The sequence below is a fragment of the Festucalex cinctus genome, chromosome 13 (assembly GCF_051991245.1).
Source record: "Festucalex cinctus isolate MCC-2025b chromosome 13, RoL_Fcin_1.0, whole genome shotgun sequence".
In the NCBI taxonomy this organism is placed as follows: Eukaryota; Metazoa; Chordata; class Actinopteri; order Syngnathiformes; family Syngnathidae; genus Festucalex; species Festucalex cinctus.
The window spans coordinates 1,800,690-1,826,413 of NC_135423.1; the positions used below are offsets into that span (position 1 = coordinate 1,800,690).

Here is a 25,724-nt window from a genome sequence, read left to right on the forward strand (position 1 = left end):
AACGCCGATGAAAATTCAACATTCGCTACTTTCGCAAAAACTCACAAATGGTCGGCCTCTCAGTGGTGTATACAAGTTTAAAAAAAAAAAAAAAAAAAAAAAAGCCATTTCAATTTGTGTATGTGTGCGTTCGACACCAGCACTCGGGATTCTGAACCAGTGGTTGATTACATGGTGACATATAGAAGCAGAAATCTGATTGGACCAAAAAAATAATAATAAATAAAATAAAATAAAATAAACATGGTGTGTACTACTTTTCTAAAATATTAAATAAAAATTCAATTGAATTGTAAAATTTGTAGGTCACATTAATCATGGGGAAAAAAATTGTTAAAGCATTAGCATATATAATTTAGGACGGGTTGAAAAAATATTGCTCATGCTGACATATATATATTAGGGGTGTGAATTGCCTCGTACCTGACGATTCGATTTGTATCACGATTCATGGATTGCGATTCGATATCGATTAATCCCGATACGAATTTATAAGTATCGAATTGTCTTGTTTTGAATTGTAAAGTTTTGCAAAAAATGACTGAATCAGAATTAAATAAAAAGAGAATCATGACTTTGTTGCCTTCTAAATGAGAAACGTGTTGTTCATCCCCAACACACCCACTCGACACACGTGTAACAAAGACGTCGTATAACTTCATAAAACCATTTCACTTACAACCTCCTAAGAATATAACCATTTTCCGTGTTCCAGTGTAACACGATACATTTCCAGAGAATTTGCAACCACGAGGAAACGTAAGTCAAGCGGTAGATACGATACAATGAACAGTGTAAACAATCTCGCGCTGCATTTCGCAATCTGCCCTTCGGCTTTTGTGTGCACGTATCAGAGGGAGTTTCTTCTGACTCAGTCGAATGCGATTTGGAGTCATTTCTTTTATACGCGTGTGTACAAAGCACCAACACACACACCCAGGCCAGATAACAGCAAGTCTCAGTTGGCACTTGGCAGGTCAAACGGTGCAAGTTGAAGCACTTCAAACAGCGCAGCTGCACAGAGAAAGTGACAGGAACTTCTTATTTACACATCAAACATGACTAAATGGTACAAGTGAACAAGACTTTTTTTTTTTTTTTTAAGACAGCAATTGTGTTTTTTGGCAGTTTATGCTTCGATTGGTGCATAAACAAAATGTTTTTTAATGCCACAAAATCCTTTGTTGAAGCGATATTTTTCCATAAGGTAATATTGGAGCTGATTAGATTGTGGTGGTATACTATTGTAAATGATGAATTTCTTTAGAATTATTGTTTGTGTTCCACTATATTATAAATGATGTCACGATAAGGGCAATACCGTGATATTAAAACTGCCACAATATCGTCGTCGTCATGTTCGCAATATTTAAAAAGGAACACATCCGTTCAAAAAGTCAGGTTGATTGCCATTTGTGCAATTTTAGCAACCTCTAGTGGCTAGTTTATTAGCGCAATTTCATTTGCATGAGGGATGTTTTGGCCTTCTATGTTTAAAATCTATGCTAATTGGCAGATGAAGGGGAAACGAATTTGCTTGTGAAGCGATCAATGTGTGCCTCAATATTGTTATTAGAGATCGGAGGTGGTTTATATGCATTGCTGTTATGTACAAAAGCACAATATTGTGCTTTTTTTTTTTTTTTTTACAATATTGTGACCTTTTTTAAATATCGCCAACCTCCCCACAATATCGTGATAATTATCGTATCGTGACCTTCGTATGGTGATAATATCGTATCGCGATGTTTGGATATCGTTACATCCCTACTATATTATCATGTTGATTGGAATGTATGCTTCTGGTTGATAGACTGACAGGACAATCCCAGTTGGGTAATAATCCACGCAATAATACAAGCCACTCATATTGCTGCCCCTATAAGTAGAAATAGTCAAAACTGTCATTTAAGAAAAGAACGGCATGCAAAGTATTATTTTTTTTTTAATGATGTGATTTTAGGTGTAACCATCCCACGAAGTGATAACGAGCAGAAATAACAGGCCTCGGCACGACCAATCCTGCTTGTGCCTTCACCGCAATTGAAATTTGAGACGATTCCAACGCGCAAGGCAACAAGCAGCAGCATTTGCAGCCCCCCCCCCGGGCTCACTTGGAAGGAGTCAGTGTTTGGTAGCTTAGTCATTTACCAACCATTTTCTCATAGTTTCCTGCGTATGGTAACGCTACGGTGTCACGAAAAGCGTAAGAAAACAGCAATCATACACATATTTTCAGACGTGCGGTGCAACGGTTATCGCACAGCTAATGGTTTAACTGTTTATGTAATATTTGTGTTCTGTTTCAGATAATTTTAGGGGCAAAAAAAGTAGTTGGAAATTAAATTAGATGTCATGTTTGGTAACAGCTTTAAATGACAGGCTGTGTCTTGATGAATTATTACTAAATGCTGTTGTTCAAAGCAGTGGTTCGACATGTCATTCTAGAGGCACAGAATGTTTTTAAAAAAAAAATCACCCCAGAAGAAGCACCAGAAGTTTTCTTGGAAGTTTTCCCTGGGGGGGAACTGACATTGTGAAGAGCTGCAATTCATCTGTCAATCTTTCATGTGGAAAGACATAAGATGTTATCTTTTCACGTGAAGAATTTGGCCAAGACGGTTTATATCCTTTGTCCATTTTATAAGGTTGGGGAAATGTGGTTTTTGTCTTTTGTCATCTTCAAATGCTCAAGTGTTTATTTTCACACTCACCCAAGTAAGTTGGGCTCACGTTTTGTTACTAGTAGATCTACTTTTACTAGTAAAGTAAAACCCTTGCACAGGGAAATGTCGTGAGGACTTGACTGCCCAGTGCCTAGCCTAGCCTAGCCTAGCCTAGCTCAGCCCAGCTGACTTAGGGCAAAAGGGGTACAGTTTAGTGTTGTGTCGGTCACGACCGATTCGTTCTTTAGAACAAATCTTTTCAGTGAACGCGAGCAAACGGGTCACTTCTTGAAGTGATTCGTTCGTCCTCTCAGTTCATTTGAGAGCAGCCACACGCTCATGCCGTCAGTCTTCGCGAACGACCAATTAGAAGCTAGCGTCAGATGTGGGCGGGATTTTACTACACTCGCGGCCTCACTATTGGTGTTCAGGAACGAGTCACTGGGGAAGCTTCCCGTTCGCGAAGACGTGAACGAGTCGGTGGGTGAAACGTGTTGCCACTTCCGGTTCACGAACGAACGATTCAGTGAATGAGTGCTGCGGCTGTTGCCATTTCCGGTTCGCAAACGTAGTCAGTGAGTGAACGCGCTACCGCCATTTCCCATTCGCGTACGATTCATTGAGTGAACGTACTGCCATACCAGTTTAGCGAGTGAGAGATTGTAGTCTTGCCACGAGTGATTCACGGTTTGCCAAGGAAGGAACTACTCACAGAACCGCCATTACTTTTGTGCTGGCGGGGACAAGCTTTCATTATCACGTTTCTCCAAGCTAACGGCTAACGTGGTGTCCGTCCGTCCACGTACTGGGCTGGGGGCAACGCATAAAAACAAAATAGAGCGAGTGGCAGTCTCTCTCTCACCAGCACGAGATGACGTTGTTGGGGTTATCTTTAACGGATTTATTATCCTCTCTGTGTACTGTGTACTCTCTGCGTACGAATCTTTTGAACGGTTCTTTTAAATAAACTGATTCGAGTGATTCAGTTCACCTAAAAGAACCGTAATGCCCATCACTAGTACAGTTGTAGGGCACATAGATGGACAACCGTCGCTGAGTGAGAACTGACCCCACGGTGCCTGCGAATGTACCACGACAGCATTAGTGACTCTTTGTATAAATCTACTACAGTACAGTACAGTAAGTATCAAATTCTTGCCTTTATATTTCTACCTGTTGTGGTATATGGTGGTGGTGGACACCCTCTCCGGATGAAATTAAATAAAGATAACAAAATAGAAGTCATTATAAAGGATCACCATAAACACAAGTATTTCCTTGTTATATAGGCGAAATCCCGACAAACAACTGTAATAATAATTGTTTTGCTCAAGGGGCACAAACACCTGCTTGTACGGGAGATGGACAGATAGGAACGTATACGGTACATCAAGAGATGTGAACGCAAACCGTTTTAAAGACTGTTGGGAGTTCCGTGCATCATGGGAAATACCCAGACAGTCCGGTCTATGGCAGCTAACAGATGTTATGATGGAATTTTAAGGGAAAATACTATGTTGGGATTTATAGGTCATTATCTGTCATTGTTCAACCTTGAAATTGTATGCATCAAAAGTACTAGTAGTATCCGTACATGGTATCTTTATAATTGACTACTCAACAGTACTCCTATTGGCATTGGTGTGTTAAAAAAGTGGTATTGAACTTCCCTAAGATAAAATATAAACCGTAAAATTTAGCGGATAACATGCATCCATGTATATTAGGTTCCCTCCAAAATAACCCTTAAAATGCCATTTGTACTGTCCAGTACCCCAATTTACTGGTATCGTTTATTATCAGAATGAATAATATGAATGAATAAAGATTCAAAACATAGCAATAAAGTGTAAAAAAAACAACAACATGTAAGACGATTTAACAAATGATGTTACAGTCGTTGTTGTAACTGTTTACTTATTGATGCTTTTCAAGCCTCCGCATAAGATAGATGGATGGATGGCATGGAAATGTTTTATTGTGATTTATACCCAGATATGCATGTTCAAGACACGTATGTGTGCAATGTGATGCTCGAGTTGCAAGACAAACATCTGTTAAACAACGCCTCGACGTTGGCGTGTTGCCAAAGGAAGCGCATCAGCTCGCAAGTAGAACACTTCAGTATAATACAGTGGAAGAAGCTAACATGATTACTAATGTAAACAGTCACAAATCTCTCACTACTTACCTAGATGTCTTTTTTTTTTTTTTTTGCTAAATGATTTGAGTGGTGACAGTTAGCACGTTTGCCAGTCCTTGTGTCTATTGAAGCTTTCATGGGATTTCTTCTGACTCGCTGGATTAATCCAGGGTGTTACGGCTGCTCAAAGAAAAAAAAAAAAAAAAAAAAGACAGTGTTGAAAAGCTTCTGACACTGCTACTTACAGTTGTTTTTTTAAATATATATACATATATATATATATTATTATGTTGTGTTAAATTATGATGTTGAAATGGTGGGGTGGAAGGTCACTCAGTAGAAGACTATTTTTTTTAGGGAGTCATTTGTTTGTGCCTTGATTTTTTTTTTTTCCAATGTGAAATAGGTACTTTGGCTAAATAAATGTTGATAATTGTCTATGTAAGCCATTTGTGAGTCTAATAAGGACAAGCAGTATACAAAAAGAATACATTAATAGTGTCATGGTTCAGTTTTGTTTGGGTTGGGTTTTGTTTTATTTTGGTGAGAGTGTTTGTTGTCTGGCGTGCTTGTGTGTTTTCCCCTGTCTCGTTTACGTCTGAGTAGGTCCACCTGTGTGTGTTGCTAATTGGTTCTCTCTGCCTGCCGTGTTTCCCAGCTGTGCATTGTTAGTGGCTCGTTAGTGTTGGTATTTAGGGAGTGGTGTTTGTTTCACGCGTGGTGGGAGTCACGTTCTCAATGTCTGGTTAAGTCTTCTCTACGTCAGGTCAAGTTCTCTGTCTGGTCAAGTCACCATGTCACCTCTCGTCTCTACGTTTTTTCAAGTCTCCAAGTCTCCACAAGTAACCACGTCGCCTCAGGTTTCCACATCTCAAGTCTCTACGTCGCAAGTCTCTACACGTCTCCTCAAGTCTCTACACGTCTCAAGTCTCTATGTCTCAAGTCTCTACACGTCTCCTCAAGTCTCTACACGTCTCCTCAAGTCTCTACACGTCTCAAGTCTCTACACGTCTCAAGTCTCTACGTCTCTACACGTCTCCTCAAGTCTCTTCGTCACAAGTCTCTACACGTCTCCTCAAGTCTCTACACGTCTCAAGTCTCTACACGTCTCAAGTCTCTACACGTCTCAAGTCTCTACACGTCTCAAGTCTCTACACGTCTCAAGTCTCTACGTCTCTACACGTCTCCTCAAGTCTCTTCGTCACAAGTCTCTACACGTCTCCTCAAGTCTCTACACGTCTCAAGTCTCTACACGTCTCCTCAAGTCTCTACACGTCTCAAGTCTCTACGTCTCTACACGTCTCCTCAAGTCTCTTCGTCACAAGTCTCTACACGTCTCCTCAAGTCTCTACACGTCTCCTCAAGTCTCTACACGTCTTCTCAAGTCTCTTCGTCACAAGTCTCTACATGTCTCCTCAATTCTCTACGTCTCCTCAAGTATCTGTCTCCTCAAATCTCCACACGTCTCCTCCACATCTCCTCCAGTCTCACGTCTACTCATCTCCTCGTCCTGCCAAGTCATCTCCATGTCTGTCCACGTTCCGTCCAGTCTTTTTAATTGCAGTCAATAAAATTACTCTCATTCCTGTCAGTCCTCTTCCTGCCTGGTTTCTCCGCCTTTGCGTCTCACCACATCCACACCATAACAAATAGACTGCCATTTGCAAAATGACCAAAAAAGTAAATAAAGTCCTCTATCATCACTTTATTGGTATTTACGCAGATGTCAATGTGTGCATTGAAATTAAATATTTCCGTATAACTCATCTCTCCTTTGCACTTCAAGTAAAAAAAAATACCGTTCTTAAAACTGAGAAGGCAAAAAGAATGAGCTACTGTATGACACCTTTCCTCCTGAATCTCCATCTTTCCCCTGATCCTCTAGAATTTTATCAAGTAGGCTCGGTGCTTCCATTTCTGCCTGATCTTCACCCAGCACCTCATTGTGTCGATTGGGGTTAGCCTGTTCTGAGTATTGCAGTGGCTCCAGGATCTGAGGCAGAGAATCTATAACCTGGCTGGTCAAAGACCTGGACAAAGGAACATGCACCAGAGAGGAACCTGATCGAGTTGTCGACCCTTGAGCAAACTGGACCCCTGAAATCATGGTGGAGATGGTGGTGAGGGGCTGGGTCCAGGGGATATAAGCACGCCCTAAATCTGGGAGGTCCATCTGAGGAAGGGAGCATGTTGCTGCGGCCACAGGGATGGTCTGGAACAACAACAACAACAGAGGTGGGTAGGAACGAGTTACATTTACTCCGTTACATGTACTTGAGTAACTTTAAAAAAAAAAAAAAAAAAAAAAAAGTGCTTCAAAGAGTAGTTTTACCACACAATACTTTTTACTTTTACTTGAGTAGATGTGTGAAGAAGGATCGCTACTCTTACTCCGCCATATTTGGCTACACTAAAGTCATTACTTTTTTTTTCTCTCCTTTTTTTCGTTCATTATCTTTACCAGAGACGGCAACAGCGGTTCTGCCACATGACTGCGTTTCACCAATCAGACGTAGCAACAATAATCACATGACGACTCCTTCCCTTAACATTCTACCAATCAGACGTAACAATGCAGTCACGTGACCACAGGCGGCGTTTGGAACATAGCAGCTGCGATGCCTTATGTGTCTGCCGAAACAAACGGACATTTCGGCATATAAAAATTCCACTTCGAACCTGAGTTAACATGTCGCGGTAAGTTTGACCTAAATTCCCTTTTTGCTGTATTTAGGCAGGTATTTGTCTTAAGTGTTGAAAAGGACCTTTTCACATACTCTTTTTGTAAGCACTTTGTTTACTGTTGCCATAAATGAAACCGATCACGACACGTTATATGGAGGCATGAATTGGCGGTAACCACGAAGTGTCACAAATTATTCACTGTAAAGATAGTTTTGGTAACAGAAAAACACTTGACTCCATGTAATGCCAGAACCTGGTAAGAAAACATATCAACGTCTTATTCAATGTAGCGATGATAGCATATGTCAACAAAAAAGATTTAGGCTAAAAAGTACAAGTTTCTAATTGTTCTGCTGGATGGGTATGAACAGAAATGTAGTGACCACAATATTTTCAGTGTACACTCAGATTTAACACATTAATCATCAGAAATCCTACTGTAATTTACTTAACTTAATTTAACTTTGCAAATTGAACTGAATGTGTGATTTCAATGGCTTACTCGCCTGTCAACTCGTAGTCTGATATTTTTTGTGTCAACAGAAGGTTCACCCCAACAAAATGAATGTTTTTGTCTGTCTGATTACATTGTTTAAAAAAATAAAATAAAAATCAGACATTGTTCAAGCAGTTACTCAGTACTTGAGTATTCTTTTCAGCGAATACTTTTTTACTTCTACTTGAGTCAATTTTTTAATGACTACTTTTTACTTTTACTTGAGTAATATTTTTGAAGTCACGCTACTTTTACTCGAGTACAATTTTTGGCTACTCTAACCCGCCTCTGAACAACAACAACAACAAATCTGTAAGCAGTGCTCGTTCCACACTGCTCATTATTTTGAAACTAAATTTGAATCTTTTTTTGCCAACTGCTCACCCCAACGTTAGTGAGCAGCGGCGTCTGCGTATATGTCAGCATGGTGTAACTGGGGCACACGGCTTGCATGTAGACGTCCGCTGTCAAAGTGGGGCCGGCTGGGCAGGCCGGCGGCTGAGCGGAGGCGACCTGCTGGCCGTAGTCATCAGGTGAGGACCAAGCCGGCTGAAGTCCATTCCTGCTGACAGGGAGTGAAGCTCGCCATTCATCGCATACTGGAGACTTTGCTTGGGAGCGGTTGGCTACGTCAGCGCCAATGATTCCTGAATTGAATGAAAATATATACAGTACATGTGTATGCGACAATCGTGTCTGGCAAGCCTCACGTGCAGGTGTTTGACTGGAAGGCAGAAGATAAATAAGTACCTTGTGTCAACGTTGACTGGTTGTTGTATGTAATCACATCCTAAAAAAAAAAAAAAAAGAAAAAAGATACACATTGAAATAATGAGTGGAAGGGTGGAGTGACTGACTGAAATGTCATGAAATGACGGCAGAATCTCAATTATAAGAGCGGCTGAACTGCCACATAAATATCACCAAAATCGTAATTAATGGCATGACTTCAATAGTTAACTGACGATTAAGCGCAACTTTTATTTCTGGTCTTAATGAACAAGATTTTTTTTATTTTATTTTTTTAAGTTTTCATACTCTAACAAAAACGATAAAAATAAAGAAACTATTAAACTAAAACTCATAGAATAGTAATAGAATAGATAAACTAAAATTCAATTAATAAAAAATATGGCTGCATCTTTTAGTCATTGATACAACAATTTCATAATTCTAATTTATAAAATTGAGTTAAAATTAAAAAGATGTATTGAAAAAAAAGTGTGATATTGATTTGTGTTGGTCATTTTTCTGCCACTAGATGGCATGATTGCATTTTTTTAAGATATTGGTGACAGCTCAGTGATTTTTTTTCCTTTCATAATAATAGCAATCTAATCTTTAACATGAAGCAACGTGAAATTCTGCACATTTTTTAAAATTGCAAAAATACAACTTGACCCCAGTCTCCACAAATATATGTATTATTAATAATACTTTTTTTTTTTTTTTTACTATGTTTTTTTTGAATGGGGAATCCAAAACTGATTTTAGTATTTTATTTTATTTTTTAAACGTCAAGTGATTGAACTATAGGATCCCTGTTAAGTAATAATAATAATAATAATAATAATAAAAACAACAACAACAAGAATATATTTGTATGTATATAAAACACTAAGATGGAAGAGTTACAAGTTTAATAAACTTAAAAAAAAAAAAAAAAAAAAACAGGTTAAAACAAGTTATAGTTGTAAAGGATGTCATGGTTTTATCATAATGCTAATATGTCATAGTATTCCAAATGTGTTCACGCTGAAGATTTGTAAAAACTGCTGTCTCATAAGCATTTACCATAAAGTTATCTTGCCAATGAGTGTTTTCTGAAGGATGTGGGCGTGTCGGTGTGTGTTGTGTTGTGTGTGCGTGGGTGGGTGCAATAAAAAGCAAGAGGGATGGATTTTTGGCAAGGCTGCAGATTATTTTGCATAGGGCGCTGTGCCCTGTCCCGGAGCCCTGCAGCAAATGGCTGTAACTGTCATGGAAAAACACCTGCATTATATAAGGAGAAAATGAAAATCCCCCGCGTGTTCAGGAAAAGTCTCGCGCTCACGCAGGCTTTTCTTGTAGTAACTCTTGTGAATAGCGCCTATGATTTGGATTACACTTAAGCTGTCAAAATGCCCCCCCCCCTCCATGCCACGACATTCAGATCAAATGACTTTTTGTTTGAAATCTGTGCACCAGCTGCCAAGTATAAAAACGAGAAAATAATCACAATGTTGTTCATTCCCTAAACATTTTGAATAAGTAAAAATGCCAAACCAAGCAGAATGCAAGGTGATTTCCATTTGTGCAGTTCTAGCACCCTCTGATGGCTAGTTTTTTTGTTTGTTTTTTTAGTGCAATTTAATTTTCATTAGGGATGTTTTGGCCCTTCTATATTTAAAACCTATGCTATTTGTCAGATGAAGGTGAAAATAATATGTAATAATGTATTAACATAATAATAATAAACAATAATAATGTAACATTGATGTTATGTACAAAAGCAAAATACAGTATTGTGCTTTTTCTTTTCTTTTTTAGTATGAGCTCATTTTGTATATAATTTTGTGACCTTAATAAGTTAATAAGTGCTCAAGAAAATAGATGGATGTATTTCTGCAACATTCTGAGAAAATCACAATGTCCCATTTCTGGCCAGCAGGACAAAATCACCACCAAAGATTAACATAAACCCAGATGTGTAGACTGCAAGAAAGTTAAAGTGTGTACATCCTGTATTTAAAAAGTGCATTTTCCTGAGTGAAACCGGCATACTGGGCCTTTAAGCCAAAAGGGAAACAAGATCACACATGCACTGAAAGCTGTTTCTCGAATAGGTTATATGTCACCTTGTTGTTAAACACTCTTTCGAGCTGTCAGTATGACAGACCAGTTTCTCAAATCACAGTTTGCTCTAATGAACGTGTGGATCAATCCGATGCGCTTACTGCAGTATGTGTTGCTGTCTTGCTGCTCAGCAGCTCCGCACTTCTTTTCCTTCGCAGCAGCTCCTTGACTGGATCTTTGACTCGAACACCCTGATACGGCCTGGACCTGCTCACACCAGCCGGGTGCGCTGGAAAATTCCAGAAAAGAGCCATGAATACAACTTCATTTCCATTTTGTGGACAAATAAGATATGGCCGCATTTATAATACTTTCTGGACTGCAAGACTTGACCGAAGGACCAGTTTAGAAGCTGAAACAGCTCAGTTGGACATACTGCACTCGACATCATTTGCAAACAAAAAGCAAAAATAATGAAAATATTGTTATAGCATGAGCTCCTCTGTGACTGCAAATCAAACTGAGCACATATTACATCATTCTGCTGCCGAGTCTCTCTCGCTTACCGAGATGCTCCCTCGCTCATGCCAAATAATTGACGGTAGGCTTGTGAAGCGTGGCCTCTCCGAGTCGCCATAGTTTGCGTGCTTCGTCGTGATGGGCATTACAGTTCTTTTAAGGTGAAATGAATCACTCGAATCAGTTCATTTAAAAGAACCGTTCAAAAGATTCGTTCGCCGAATCGTTCAAACTTTAACTTCCTTTGACACATTTGACAAGTTACAATGTTTAAAACGTGAGATGCATGAAGGGCATCTGTGATGCAAATCGTGTCCTCGGGTCAGGGGTGAACTGGAGACCATATCAGTTGACAGGCCAGAGGCGCAAAATTGCAACTGACAGGCCAATCTCAGGGTGCACGATAGAGAGAAAGCCCTTCGTACTCACGCCAAGGACAGTTTCAAGTCTTCAATGAACCTGACGTGCATGTTTTTGGAATGTGGGCGTCAGTTTCCGAAATCTTGCGAGCAGGCTGACTCCAGTCCACATAGGAAGGTCAGAGATAAGCTATCTAAAAGCTGTGACTTCCAGGCAGACCGAGCATGCTGGCGGGTAAGAGGCCAAGTATTTATTTTCTATCCAGCTGCTTCTTTTTATGACAGGGGGGAAAGGATCTTATCTCAGGTGGTTTATGAGAGGTGAAATGTTATACACTTGTGTCTGATCACCTGTCGTTTTCAGGATAATAATGAACAACCATTGAAAGAACCGCTTTCATACGTCGACACACTGTCGTATCAATTCCACAGCGACAGGATTACGCCGCCACAGTTGTATCGTGTGCTCTGCCAAATGGCCGTTCAGTTCTCGCCTTCCCAACTAGATGTACCAGTTTTCACAAAAGTGCCACATCCAAAGTCATGGAGATACTCTAAGTCCACTACAGTTGAAGCACGGTTGAAGTTGTGCCTCACGACATCAACCCAGCAGTCCGAACGGGCGATTCCAATCAGGCCCAAATGAGCATGTAAACGGGAGTAACTCGCATGTTAAACGCGTTACCTCGATTGTTTCAGAAACCGGAATACGGACCTCAACCCGATTATTGACTGCATGTAAACGTAGTCATGGAGTCATTAAACCCCAAGCAGCGGAAGGCCCGAGAAGCATTTCTCTCAAAAATGTTTGGAAAGAGCTGAATCGATCAGACAGCGCCGCCCGTTTCAAGGGTGTTGCACATGAAAACAGAGCCACTGATGACACCATGACTCATCAAGTTTTTAACCACAATGTAAGTACTACTGTCTCAATTGTTTACTCACGGACTTACACAAGAATATTATACATTTCATATGTAAGTCCGTGTGCTCGGGTTTGAAATCTGTTTTTCCACAGTTGGGTACACAACTGGGTACACACAGTTATTGTGTATTCGAGCAAATGAGAAGAAACAAATTTACCCATTGTGGGGCCAATAAAGGTTAGCTTATCTTAAGTGGAATCATGAAGTACTTTCTTTCAATTCCAGTTAGTTCGCGGCATTGTCATTTTATGAATGATGAATTTTGTACTGTATACCTTAATTTGAGTCAAGTAAAACTTTTAAACAATTTTGCCTCTGAATCTACGTAATTTGTTCTTCTTGTCCAGTAATACAAGTAAAAAAAAAATTTAAAAAAACATGTCCATTATAATTGTTTGTTCAACAGCGAATTGAAAAAATTCATGCCTAACAATAATTTCCAACATGTCAGCTTACTGCAACACAATTTCAGATATACAATATGGTTAATAGTCTCATAAATGTGTTGAGCATTGGACACATACGCCTTCTGTATGTAAATGGACCGTGTACATTAAAATGTATTCATCTGTAAGGTATGATATAGTATTTTGTTAAGTTTGATATCCAGCCGTCAATGCTGATTTCATTGCCTGGTCACCCATACAAAAAATAGATTTTTAATCTCAATCACCATTTCCACCTGTTCAAATAAAGGAAACATTAAAAAAAATAAATAAATACATTCTGCAAACATAAATTATTTCACCAAAGTGACAGTTGAGAACAGGACCCGTCGCCTTGTCACTTCTACTGCTGTGACCGACCTTTAACCTCTAGAGGGTGTTTGCAGCTCTCGCAGTGATAAAGGTGAAAGGGCGAGTGTCCGTCGCGCCACTGGGTATGTGTGTCCACTTAATCTCTATTGTGAAGGTGAGATGCGCTTCTGAATGTGCTTTCCTTTGTTCTTATCAGCAGCTGATGGAGGACTGATAACATTCGACATGTCAGACATTGAAATTTTGGTGTAAACGCGGACCTACAGCATGATGACGGATAAGAATTTGTAATGTTTGTTTTGCTTTTTTGTGTTGACTAAATAATGAGAGTTGTTCACGGGGTTCATTTTGAGCAACCTTTGAAGTTAATTGATATCTTTTCCTGCCAATCTTTGGTTTAAATGTATCGTTATGCGATCTAATCATATGAATATTTTCAATAAAAATAGTTTAGGTAGGTGAATGTTTGTTTGTTTTTTTTCCTCCCAGGATGACTGACAGCGTCACGGTTGACTTGACTTCTGTGCGGTTCAGTTCCCATTCAGAGACAGCGTCAATCTGTCTTGATACGAAATGAGCCCCGTGATTGACCGTCAGCGAGTCCAGGTTGAAGTCTGACTTTTGCCTGACAGCATCTGGGATGGATGTCAGTTCGTTCCCCGTGACCCTGAACAGGATCAATGAGATAGAAAAACGGGAATTCTTTGGAATTATTTCAAAGCTGGTGAATCCTTAGTGGGGGTTTTCCCCAATATAAACTGTTCCGAATCACGTGGTGAACTTTAAATGTGCGTAGCCGCAGGACTGATAACATCAGCGAGTGAATGGAATGTACTGTAAACAGAGACTTGATATTGGCTCACAGATCCACATCAGTGATAGTTTACAGTGCGTGTGCTGTTCTGTTGGGAAATGAAGTGTCAAACAGGTCCATAAAAGACCTCTGCATAACACTGTACCCGTATTAACGTATAAGAGAATAAAAACAGAAAGAAATATGGAACAACTTACAACAAAGAATAGCTTTATCAACTGCAACAGAAAAGATTTAAAGTGCATCTGAAATTCAAAAATAAAATTAAATCCTAAATTAAATTATAAACATTTTTTGACAGACCACGTCAAACCATATGATACGGAAAAATAAAATGACATAAAATCAATTAATAATAATAATGCATTCAAACTGATCACCAACATTAACTCAGGAGCACAATATTAAAAAAAAACAAAAAACTTTAACCTGCAAAACAAAAATATATAAAATAAATTTGTGTTGATTTTTTTTTTCTGTGTGCAAAGTGCACATACTCAGTGCAAACAAAACCCCTACACCACCAAGCGAATGCTCCCTGCGCACACTCAGCCAATAAAGAGAGCGCCACTGCCCTCTAATGTGGTGGAGGTGCAATTGCACTTTATTCTAGGACAGTCAAAAAATAAAATAAAATAAAAATAAAAAAAACATGGGGGGGGCACTATTTGAGAAGCACTGTTATCGTTAAACTTTATAAGTGATAATACCTAAATATTTTGTCTTTTAAAAACACTTTACTTTAAAAATACATGAACAGAAAATTCTCATTCACATAGTAACACATGATGAAACCGCACAGATAACTGAAGAGGGACTCACTTGAGTCAAAAGAGGAAGCGCCACAGGTGCACAGCAATTTACAAAGATGGAGGCTCGCTACCTTTTTGCATATCAGGATTAAAATCAGTTTTAACGTGAAGCCATTTGTCAAATGATCGCCGTTCTCAAAGCGCCGCAAAAGTTTTATCTGCTTGTGTAAAACGTGTTCAAAAATTCACAAAAGTATATTTAAAAAAAAAATTAAACAGATGTAAGATCAAAGTTACATAGAAATAGCAAGAATTCTGATAAACGTAAAAATCAAGATCCTGATATTGCAAAGTTGATTTTTATTTTTTAACTATTGCACTGGTTCTGGTTCATATGATATCATATATGGTATGCTACTGATTATATGTTGTCATAACACGATAATGTGGTAGTCTTGTGTAATTTTTTATTTTTTTTTAAATAGTTCATTTCATGAAGCCCGCACAGATAACTAAAGATGAATCAAAGATGAAGCGCCAATGTCAAAGTGAAGCAATCACTAACAAATACAGTAAAGCGACATTGCAACCAAATAAACAATTATATAAACAGATAAGCCTATATGCAGTAATATGATGGAAATACATGACATATTATCACTCATAACTTCATGTGTTATACTTACATTTGTCTAAGTGCATACTGCTGATGTTGCAAGGCGAATCGAGCAAATCAAAGAGGCGCGCTGCCGAATGTACTTTTTAAACAGGCAAACGATTCCCCTGGGATGTTGCGGCTTCTGCAAGTCATGCTTCCACTTTTTAGGACTGATGGCAATATAGCCAATCAACGGTCTTTCGTTTTTTGTTTTCCCCACCAGAGATATGAATAATTTCAAGATACGTGAAACTAAACACAAACAAACCAGAAAGTGTTACTGTTCGATTTCTAAACATGAAATACACCAAAATTGCACCAAATGCCCCAAATTACAGTTTGGTCAACGTTTGTACTATCTGAATATTAGTAGATATTTTGTTTCAAAAGTCATTTTAAGAATGAAAATGAAGCTGATTAACATAATGTTACAAAAGATGTATAGGCAATTTTATTTTTCAAAGTTGACATACATAAAACACATTCATCCCGGTTCTGATCAACGTTATAATAATTTGGGAATTTTTAGTATAGTAAGTTTTCATTTCATTTTACTTTTTAAATTTAGTTATTGGTTTTGTTTATTTTTATTTTTTTACTGTCCTAGAATAAAGTGCAATTGCACCTCCACTACATTAGGGGGCAGTGGCGCTCTCATTATTGGCAGAGTGTGCGCAGGGAGCATTCGCTCGGTGGTGTCGGGGTTTTGTTTGCACTGAGCATGAGCGCTTTGCACACAGCAAAAAAAAAAAAAAAAAAAAAAAAATTAGCACAAATTATTTTATATTTTTGTATTGCAGGTTAAAGGTTTTTTTTCTTTTTCGTTTTTTTTTATATATATTGTGCTCCTGAGTTAATGTTGGTGATCAGTTTGAATGCATTATTATTTATTGATTTTATGTAATTTTTATTTTTCCGTATCATATGGTTTGACATGGTCAGTCAAAAAATGTTTATGGTTTAATTAAGGATTTAATTTTATTTTTGAATTTCAGATGCACTTTAAATTTTTTCTGTTGCAGTTAATAAAGCTATTCTTTGTTGCAAGTTGGTTCGTATTTCTTTCCTTTTTAATTCTCTTATACGTTAATACGGATACAGTGTTATGCAGAGTTGTGCTTGTAACAATTTTATAGACAAACGATACTATTTATAGTCGCGTGGGGGCGGAGGGGGGCACGAAATCTTTACTTCTTACTAGGGGGCCCATGAGAGAAAATAATTGAGAAGCACTGCCTTAGGGGCTCCGTACAAAACACATTTAAGAGATTGTGACGTATGTTTTCGTGAGGCGTCAAGCGGCAGTTAAGGGGCTTGCTTTGGGTGGCGAAGTGGGAAATTGTGGGGGAATGTAGCAATCATGGGAGAATTGTACTTTTGCACTGATGGGAAGAAATCTGAAGAATTGCTGACATAAGTTAAGGCTTGTTCAGAGCAATATTTTGAGATGAATATTTTCCTCGTGCCAGTGGAAAGGAGCGAGTATGACAGAAATATGCCTCAAGCGCGATCTCGCTCATGTTGCCGTCAGTGCTGGCGTGTTTGAACGTGTCAGTAATTAAGTTTGTGCTTTTTGAATGTGTACCTGAGAAACTACATTTTGCAGCATAGCTCGGCTCGAGGCGTCGTTTGATCACTTTGTACTGGTATGACGTACTTGTTTCAATCATCTTCAAGCGTCAGTTCTCACGCAGCGATCGTGTGAATGTGAGGATCGATGATTGATTGTCTCTCTATTGTGGTGACCATCCAAACTGTAGTATTTCTATTGCCCAAATTGAGCTGAGAGGCTCTAGAACCAAGTCGTAGCCTATAGAAAATGATTGGAGTGTGTGTTTAGGACTTAAAACTCACAAATGCTAACTTTAGATTTCCAAGATGGATTGATTGATTGATTGATTTGATTTATTTGTTCATTTTTCCTTTCGGACAGCATTGTTGATAATCAAACATTACATCATACAATTTTGACATATAATAACCGAAAAGAAAAAGGGCTGGCAGGAAGAAGCATAAAGCTTATAAATTCCCGCCCCCATACTAAACTAGGACGCAAAAAATCAAGCAATAATAATAAAAATCAGCAGAGATGATAAAGTTTCACTCAGTTCATCAAATCCATGAAGTTAGATATCCAGTTGATTAGATTCGGAGACATTTGATTCAAGCCGATGGATTATTGAAAGTTCACTCAGTTCATCAAGTCCACGTAGCAAGTTGTCGAGATGATTACTTTCGGAGACTTCTGATTCAGGCAAATGGATAATTGAAAGTCAATCAGATCCTCTTCACCAGTGATTTGATCGCATATAGATTTGTTTTATGTCCTCAGTGTAGCAGACATGCATCTTGTGTGTCCAATAAAAATGACTGATTCGGTTTCTTGGAGCATTTAAATGGTGAAGACAGCATGTTGACATGTTCCCATTTAAATGCGAACTGGTTGACCCTACCTGCCTGTTATAGTTTTCAGACACTCTGTTTCGTGCCTATGGACCCCTTCATGGCCTACGTCACGATGACGTCACGATGACGTCACGGTGTTTACCAGAGGCAAAAACAACTTGCAGGCAACGGAAGTGCAGCTAGAAGTAAACAACGCTGGTTGTCTGTCGAAAATGTCGTCTTGTTGTGTTTTTGGTTGCCAGAACCGTGGACAAACCGTAGTTAAACACGATTTAGGCGAAAGGACTGGACTGTCTGAGACTATCATCAACATAATGCTCGTGTTTGCAGCGCACACTTCATATCAGGTAAGATTTAACGATCAGCTTCAGCCTGGACAATGATATGGGCTACAATTAGTTGTGGGATTCTTTTTACATGCAAGTCAGTGTTTACATGCTACATGCGCGAATGCTAACCGCTAAGCTAACCAAACGTTAGCTTGTATGTTTCAGTGTTGTCGAGGCGAAAGCCCCCCACAATGGTTCCGATAACTTGTGAAATTTTTGTAGGAGAGGTCCATGCCTCGTCTATCCTCGTCTTCTGTCCCCGTCGTTGACTTGGCAGCACTTGTGACCGCGCGACACAAAAGTCCTCGCTCAAGTTGTTCTATTCGAAATTTTGAACATGTTCATTCAAGACGTAGTTAGTTGTAGTGATTTACAGGCCTTCAGTTCATCTTTATTATAATGCTCAGTTTTTCTATAAGGTAGATTTAACACGGTGCGTAGTCCCATTAAATCGTCTATCCAGTGCGTGAGTGCGTACGGGTCAGTAAATATCGTCCCATCAGTCAGAGTTAACTTTTTAATAAAGTAACATTCACGGTCGTGGGGAGTCAGTTTACTCACATATTCACTTAAATTGCCGTTTTCCGCGTCCATTCCGACATGAACTTTCTGTGAAAATATGCTGACCGGTGTTAGAACCGCACGCCAACTGAGGTGTTTTTGCCACTAACTAAACCCCGCCCTTTAAATTGCGTCACATTGTTTACAAACTTTGAAGGGGTCTATTGCCTCATTTGTTTGCATTAATGCATGTTTGCATGCATTCCAAAGCTTTCTAAACATAGTTAGAAGATATTCTAATTTTCCATGTACACTTTTTTTTTGAAAAAAAAAAAAAAAAAGTTTTAAGCATGATTTTAAAATTAGCCAACATTTCATTACCGCAATCAACATGTTTTGTTCCGTCCTGCCTCACTTTTTATTTCCAAGTCTTACCTTTCTGATTATTGATCATGCAATCGTTTGGCAGTGCAGTCATCCATGAAACGGAGAAGTGAAGATTGTGACATTGGCAGTTGCGCCTACGCCTCAGCAGGCAAGTGAAAACATTTTAAGGGTCAAATACAGGTAAGGGGGAAAAAAAAAAAAAAAACAATGCAGGAAAAGTGATGACGATTCATATCTGCTGTCTCGTCTTTATCTTGAAGGCCATCAATGTATTAAAGTTGAATGTCAAACCACCTTTTCTACCCTTCTCATACTGTTTTGGTGTTTTAAACAATGCATTTGAAACGTAGCATAAACACAAATGATGAAACACACGACAGTGTAAATGAGAGTCAGAACAGCTCAGCTGCAGAAATCTGTCTAAATTCGGTCTTTGCTTTTTCGATGGGCCCGAAAGCATTGACTGTATGCGGCAGCAAAGCGGGAAACACCTGCACGCACTTCAAGGTTCACTGGCCACAAATGCAAAACAAGAAGAACAAATAAATATAGAAATAAGAAATGACAGCCACAAACCGATGAGAAGGTATTTCAATTTTTTTGGTATATGTTGTCATACAACTATTGTTATACTGTGATTTCTAAAGTAAATAAAAAAAATAAAAAAAAGAACAACGCTTATAATACCACAGTCTGATGATTTAAAGTCTTTTATGATGTAAATACTGTGTGGTAACCCTACAAATCTGACACAGCTCAACTCAAAATACTCTCTTTTCTGTTTAGTTGTGGCTCGGGATGGGCGATATGGCCAAGAAAAAAATAAAATCTCAATTTTTTTCTGTCATTCTGGACGATTACGATTTTAATCGATTTTAATCAAAAGTTAAAATAAATAAATAAATAAACACGGTGTGATTTATTCAAAAATGATTCTTGTGCAAAATATTCAGACAATAACGTACACTCATTTTGAATCAGTTTTAACGTAAATTTAACATAGCTTGTGCAAAAAGCTAATATCTTTTGCACAACTCAAATGCCACATAGCTTGTGCGGGGGAAAAAAAAAACCTACTCACAGCTTTTGCTCAACTTAGAAGCCATACATAGCTTATACAAAAAAACTACTTATGGCTTTTGCAAATCCTAAATGCCACAAAGCTTGTGCAAAAAAAAAAAAAAAAAGCTACTGATAGCCTTTTGCTCAACTTAAATGCCACATACATAGCTTGAGCAAAAATTACTCATAGATTTTGCTCAACTTAAATGTTACACCAAAATAAAAATAAAAAACAATTTACCACTATCCGCCATTTTGGTTGTTTACTTTCGCCTCGAGCGCTTTCAGGTCAGAACTGGGAAAAAAACAACTCAGATATATCCAACTTCCGACCATTCCTGAATGCAGCATTTGTCTGTCATATTATTTTTTTTTTATATTTCTCTCACTATCAGCAAACTGGTTGTCAGTGCTGACGGAATACCCACCTCTATGTGGGTGAAATGGTAATTTGGGAGGGGCGTGTTATAATGTAATATAATTATTCACAGGAAAATACTGTACTTAATATTTACATTATATATATATATATATATATATATATATATATATATATATATATATATATATATATATATATATATATATATATATATAATATGCAGAGAAATCCTGGCGGAGGCCCAGTTGGCAGCAAATGTGTTGTTGGAAACAAAGGATTGCATCAGTAAGGAATTGACTGGAATTTCATTTTTACACCCCATTGTAAAAACATAAATAGATTTGAGCACACTGAAGGTTGTATTGAGTGTGTGTCGATTTTGTACTAAGCATGCTGAATTGGCAGATAGGTCACAAAGAAGGATAATTCTCTTCAAGATGTTTGAGATAAGAGCGGTCAAAGTTCCGACAGGCTTATTGCTTGCTCTCGACCGGGTTTAATTTTTAACCATCATTCTTGAAATGGGTTATTTCCCCATGACAGAAATACATACTGTGCATATCCAGTGTGAGACGTTTGTATGGCAACCAAAGGCTAAGTCACATTGTAAAGTTGAGTTCAGTAAATGTTGATATGGTTTGCATTTCCGTTGCAAGCGATGTCGGTGGCATGATTTGCCCGGGAGGCTGAAGTGGTTACGAAAATAATCTGACACCACTGAAACTGACCACCACGGATTGATTTGCCTTTTTTTTTCTTCAATTTATGACGTAAAAATGCAACTTAAATCGGCTCCCGCAGCAGTAGTAGTTGAGTGACAAGGCAAAACTACAACATAATCACTCATGGTAAAGAGAAGACACGTCACGGTATGTTAATATTAGGGATGTAACGATATCCAAACATCACGATACGATATTATCACCATGTGAAGGTCACGATACGATAATTATCACGATATTGTGGGGGTTTGGCAATATTTAAAAAAAGATCACTATATTTCAAAAAAAAAAAAAAAAGAGCTCATACTAATAAAAGCACAATATTGTGCTTTTGTACATAACAACAATGCATATAAACCACCTCCAATCTCTAATAACAATATTGAGGCACTTACTTGCTAATGCAAGCACACATTGATGGCTTCACAAGCAATTTAGATTCCCCTTCATCTGACAATTAGCATCGAGGCCAAAACATCCCTAATGAAAATTAAACTGCACTAATAAACTAGCCACTAGAGGGTGCTACAACTGCACAAATGGAAATCAACCTGACTTTTTTTTTAAACAGATGTTTCTTTTAAATATTGCGAACTTGACGACGACGATATTGTGGCAGTTTTAATATCACGATATTGCCCTTATGGTGACATCCCCAGTTAATATACTGTGCTATGCTTTTGAAATGTTCAAGCATGTAATTTCCCTAAAAGAACGACGGCTGCCGCACCATGCCTGCAGATGACGTAACTGCTTGGCAGTCCTCCAAACTGGAGCTGCATATCCCCCATTCCTAAGAGTTTATCTTAGTTAGTTTTGTAAACATAAAACGTAGTTTCAGTTAGTTTTCTTTTTTTTTTTAGAAAGCATCTTCGTTTTTATTTTATTTCATTGACGAAATTGTTTTTTGGAATTTTATTTTTTTCGTTCGTTTTAGTTAACTAAAATAACCTTTAATAGTACCTGTGTTTTTCGACACCTTCCCTTCTTACTTTGACCATTTCCAAACATTTTTGTTTTTATTTTATCTGAACTGAGTCAAATGCCATTTTTAGCATATGTCGCGGGCCACTAAAATATGGACGGCGGGCCGCAAATGGCCCCCGGGCCATAGTTTGGACACCCCTGATGTAAATGTAGCAATTGTGCTGAGAGGTTAGTTTTGTTTCTCTCGTTTGTATAATGATTTTTTTTTTTTAATCATACCAGCAACATTTTTCATTTTGCATTATTTCTTAATAAATCTTTATGAGTTCAACTTGCCTGCATTCTTTGCCTTTGTTCCCGCCCTGCTTCCATGTGCTTAGGCCTTCCAAGGTAACACTTACAGAAGCCCTCATCAATGACAGGTACACATGTGGAACATGAAGGAACAATATCAAAACCTGCATAAGCAGTCAATCAACAAATACATTGCGCCCCCACCCCATTATATCAATTTCCACCCCCCATCACGTGCAACCCCCAGGCCTGTATGCAGGTTGCCCGCCATGCTGATTAATTCCAAACTGCAGGCCACGAGGTGTCAAAAGGCAGCTGCTCCACCTGGTCTCGGCCTGCGCGATCATGTCAAGGCCCGAACGTGTCTTGACCCGCAATGCAAACAAATCCGCTCTTCACTTTCACCTCTCACTTTGAGGCTCTCGCTCTCTTTGCTCAGTTTGCGCTCGCTGCGTGTCCCCGGGCCGTTAAAGCGTGAGGACGCTGCTGGCCCTCGGCTCGCGCGGCAGATCCAAACTTGAGCCGATACAATCGCTCGGAGGGGGGTTGCAGCTGAACCGTGCTTGCACAGCTGCTTTCCCTGAATAAATAGTTAAACAGTGACGAGGAATGAAGGAATATATCCAATATGTTAACAGTCAGTGAGCACACTTTTGAAATAAGGCTTCGGGTTCACGAGGTTCCCAAAAGTAAGTGGAAGAGAAAAGGATGGAAATTGATAACAAACTTCCAATAGGCAAAGACCAGAGGTGGGTAGAGTAGCCAAAAATTGTACTCCAAGTAAGAGTAGCGTTACTTCAAAATAATATTACTCAAGTAAAAGTAAAAAGTATTCATTAAAAAAAATGTACTCAAGTAGAAGTAGAAAAGTATTCGCTGAAAAGAATACTCAAGTACTGAGTAACTGCTTGAACAATGTCTGATTCATTTTTTAAAAACATTGTAGTCAGACAGACAAAATCATTCATTTTGTTGGGGTGAACCCTCTGTTGACACAAAAAATATCAGGCTACGATCCATTGAAATCACATTCAGTTCATTTTGCAAAGTTAAATTAAGTTAGCTACATTCGAGTCGGATTTCTGTTGATTAATATATTAAATCTGAGTGTACACCTGAAAATAATGTGGTTACTCAATTTCTGTAAATACCTATCAGCAGAGCAATTAGAAACTTGTACTTTTTAGCCTAAATCTTTTTTGTTGACATATGCTAACATTGCATTGAAAAGAATAGCTTAACGTTGATATGCTTTCTTAACAGGTTTTGGCATTACATGAAGTAAAGTGTTTATCTGTTACCAAAACTATCTTTACCGTTCATAATTTGTGACACTTCGTGGCTAACGCCAATTCATGCCTCCATATAACGTGTCGTGATCTGTTTCGTTTTTGGCAACAGTTAGTGTTTGCAAAAGAGTATGTGAAAAGGTCCTTTTCAATACTGAAGACAAATACCTGCCTAAATACAGCAAAAAGGGGAATTTAGGTCAAACTTACATGTTAACTCAGGTTCGATGTGGAATTTGTATACGCCAAAATGTCCGTTTGTTTCGACAGCTGCTACGTTCCAAACGCCGCCTGTGGTCATGTGACTGCATTGTTACGTCTGATTGGTAGAATGTTAAGGGAAGGAGTCGTCATGTGATTATTGTTGCTACGTCTGATTGGTGAAACGCAGTCATGTGGCGGAACCGCTGTTGGCGTCTCTGGTAAAGATAATGAACGAAAAAAAATGAGAAAAAAAAAAAAAGTAACGACTTTAGTGTTGCCAAAAATAGCGGAGTAAGAGTAGCGATCCTTCTTCACACATCTATTCAAGTAAAAGTAAAAAGTACTGTGTGGTAAAACTACTCTTAGAAGTACTTTTTTTTTTAAAAAGTTACTCAAGTACATGTAACGGAGTAAATGTAACTCGTTACTACCCACCTCTGGCAAAGACTGAAGGCTTCTTGAGAAATATCTCTTCAATGCATTCAACATTCAGTGACTGGCAATGTATCATTACCATTGAAACATAAATTCAGGGAACTTCCCTATTTGTAACAAAAGCAGGTTGATGGCACAACTGTGCCAGGTGTATTTACAGTTAATCTAAGTTAAACATCAGTTTCCCTACATCACCCGCATGCACGGGAGAACACAAGGCGCCTCTGTTCCCTCGCCCACTCCTCATTGGCACACTGAGCTGTGGTAAAGTGCATTTTATGGCGTATGAACCAACAACATTTCCATAAGTACGGCAGAGCGAGGACGCAGCACAGCTTTCAGGGCAAAGCGTAGAACAGTTTCCGACAGTTGACTCGAAATGACCGCACTTCCGAGGAAAAGTGCACATTTGCAATTCAACCAACAAGGACGCGTCTCAACGATGAGTTTTCCAGTCACAAACGAACATCACGTAACTTTGTCGATCTATTCGCTAAAGCAGTGGTGTCAAACATAAGGCCCGTACGTGGGCCGGATCAAGCCCACAAAGGGGTTTAATCCGGCCCGCGAGACGATTTTGTAAAGTAATTTAAAAAAAATTGTAATGTTGGACCAATTAATTAGCCAGCCACCATTACTACTTAAACACTAAACCCGAATAAATTCATGTATTTTCAACTCAAATCATGCAAGTTTGTGTTGTTTGAAAACTATCTCACAATCGGCAGAAGAGCGTTCAGTAAGAAACCCATTTAAATGAACGTGACCTGTTCTCCACATGTGAGGGCATGTGTCAGAAAAGTGAAGTACGTGCACACGCGCTTGCTCCAGCGCATGCACGTGCATGCCCGGCAATCTCTTCATGCTTAACTTTGGCAGTGAAAGCGACTGCAAAATATCGGGAATGAGATGTGAGTTTCCTCCTCATTTGTTGTTTTTTTTTCACATGTCCTGCAGCAATAAGAACAGATAATAAAATAAAAAATAATTCAATCAATCAATAAATAAGGTTATAACACCGGAGATTGAATTAAATAAATTAAAGTACAGTAAAGTTGTTGTTGCTTAGTGTCAAGTCCAATTTGTGAAGACATCACATTAAATTAGTGGTTCTTAAGTGTGGTCAGTTTACTACCGGTTGTTCTTGTTGTGGTTCAGAATGTCAAGTTGGGATTCAGCTGCTGCTCAGTGGAGAGGCGTATCTATTATAGTGGCACACAGGGGGCGCTATTTGC

General features: G+C 38.7%; 1 protein-coding gene across 6 annotated transcripts; it reads right to left on the reverse strand.

Annotated features, from left to right (window-relative positions):
* Nucleotides 1-6,494: 6,494 nt before the first annotated feature.
* pou2af1 (POU class 2 homeobox associating factor 1) lies at nt 6,495-24,163 on the reverse strand. Of its 6 annotated transcripts, XM_077541843.1 has the most exons (6): nt 24,061-24,152; nt 22,886-23,141; nt 22,604-22,675; nt 8,741-8,780; nt 8,375-8,637; nt 6,495-7,021 (listed from the first exon to the last, which is right to left on the reverse strand). In XM_077541843.1, the coding sequence occupies exons 3-6, from the start codon at nt 22,637-22,639 to the stop codon at nt 6,614-6,616; spliced, it is 747 nt and encodes a 248-aa protein (XP_077397969.1). In that variant the 5' UTR covers nt 22,640-22,675; nt 22,886-23,141; nt 24,061-24,152; the 3' UTR covers nt 6,495-6,613. The 6 variants fall into 6 exon arrangements, with proteins under 6 accessions (XP_077397969.1, XP_077397967.1, XP_077397972.1 ...); XM_077541841.1 differs by having other exon boundaries at nt 22,886-24,163; XM_077541846.1 differs by lacking the exon at nt 22,886-23,141 and having other exon boundaries at nt 22,604-22,663.
* Nucleotides 24,164-25,724: the final 1,561 nt, after the last annotated feature.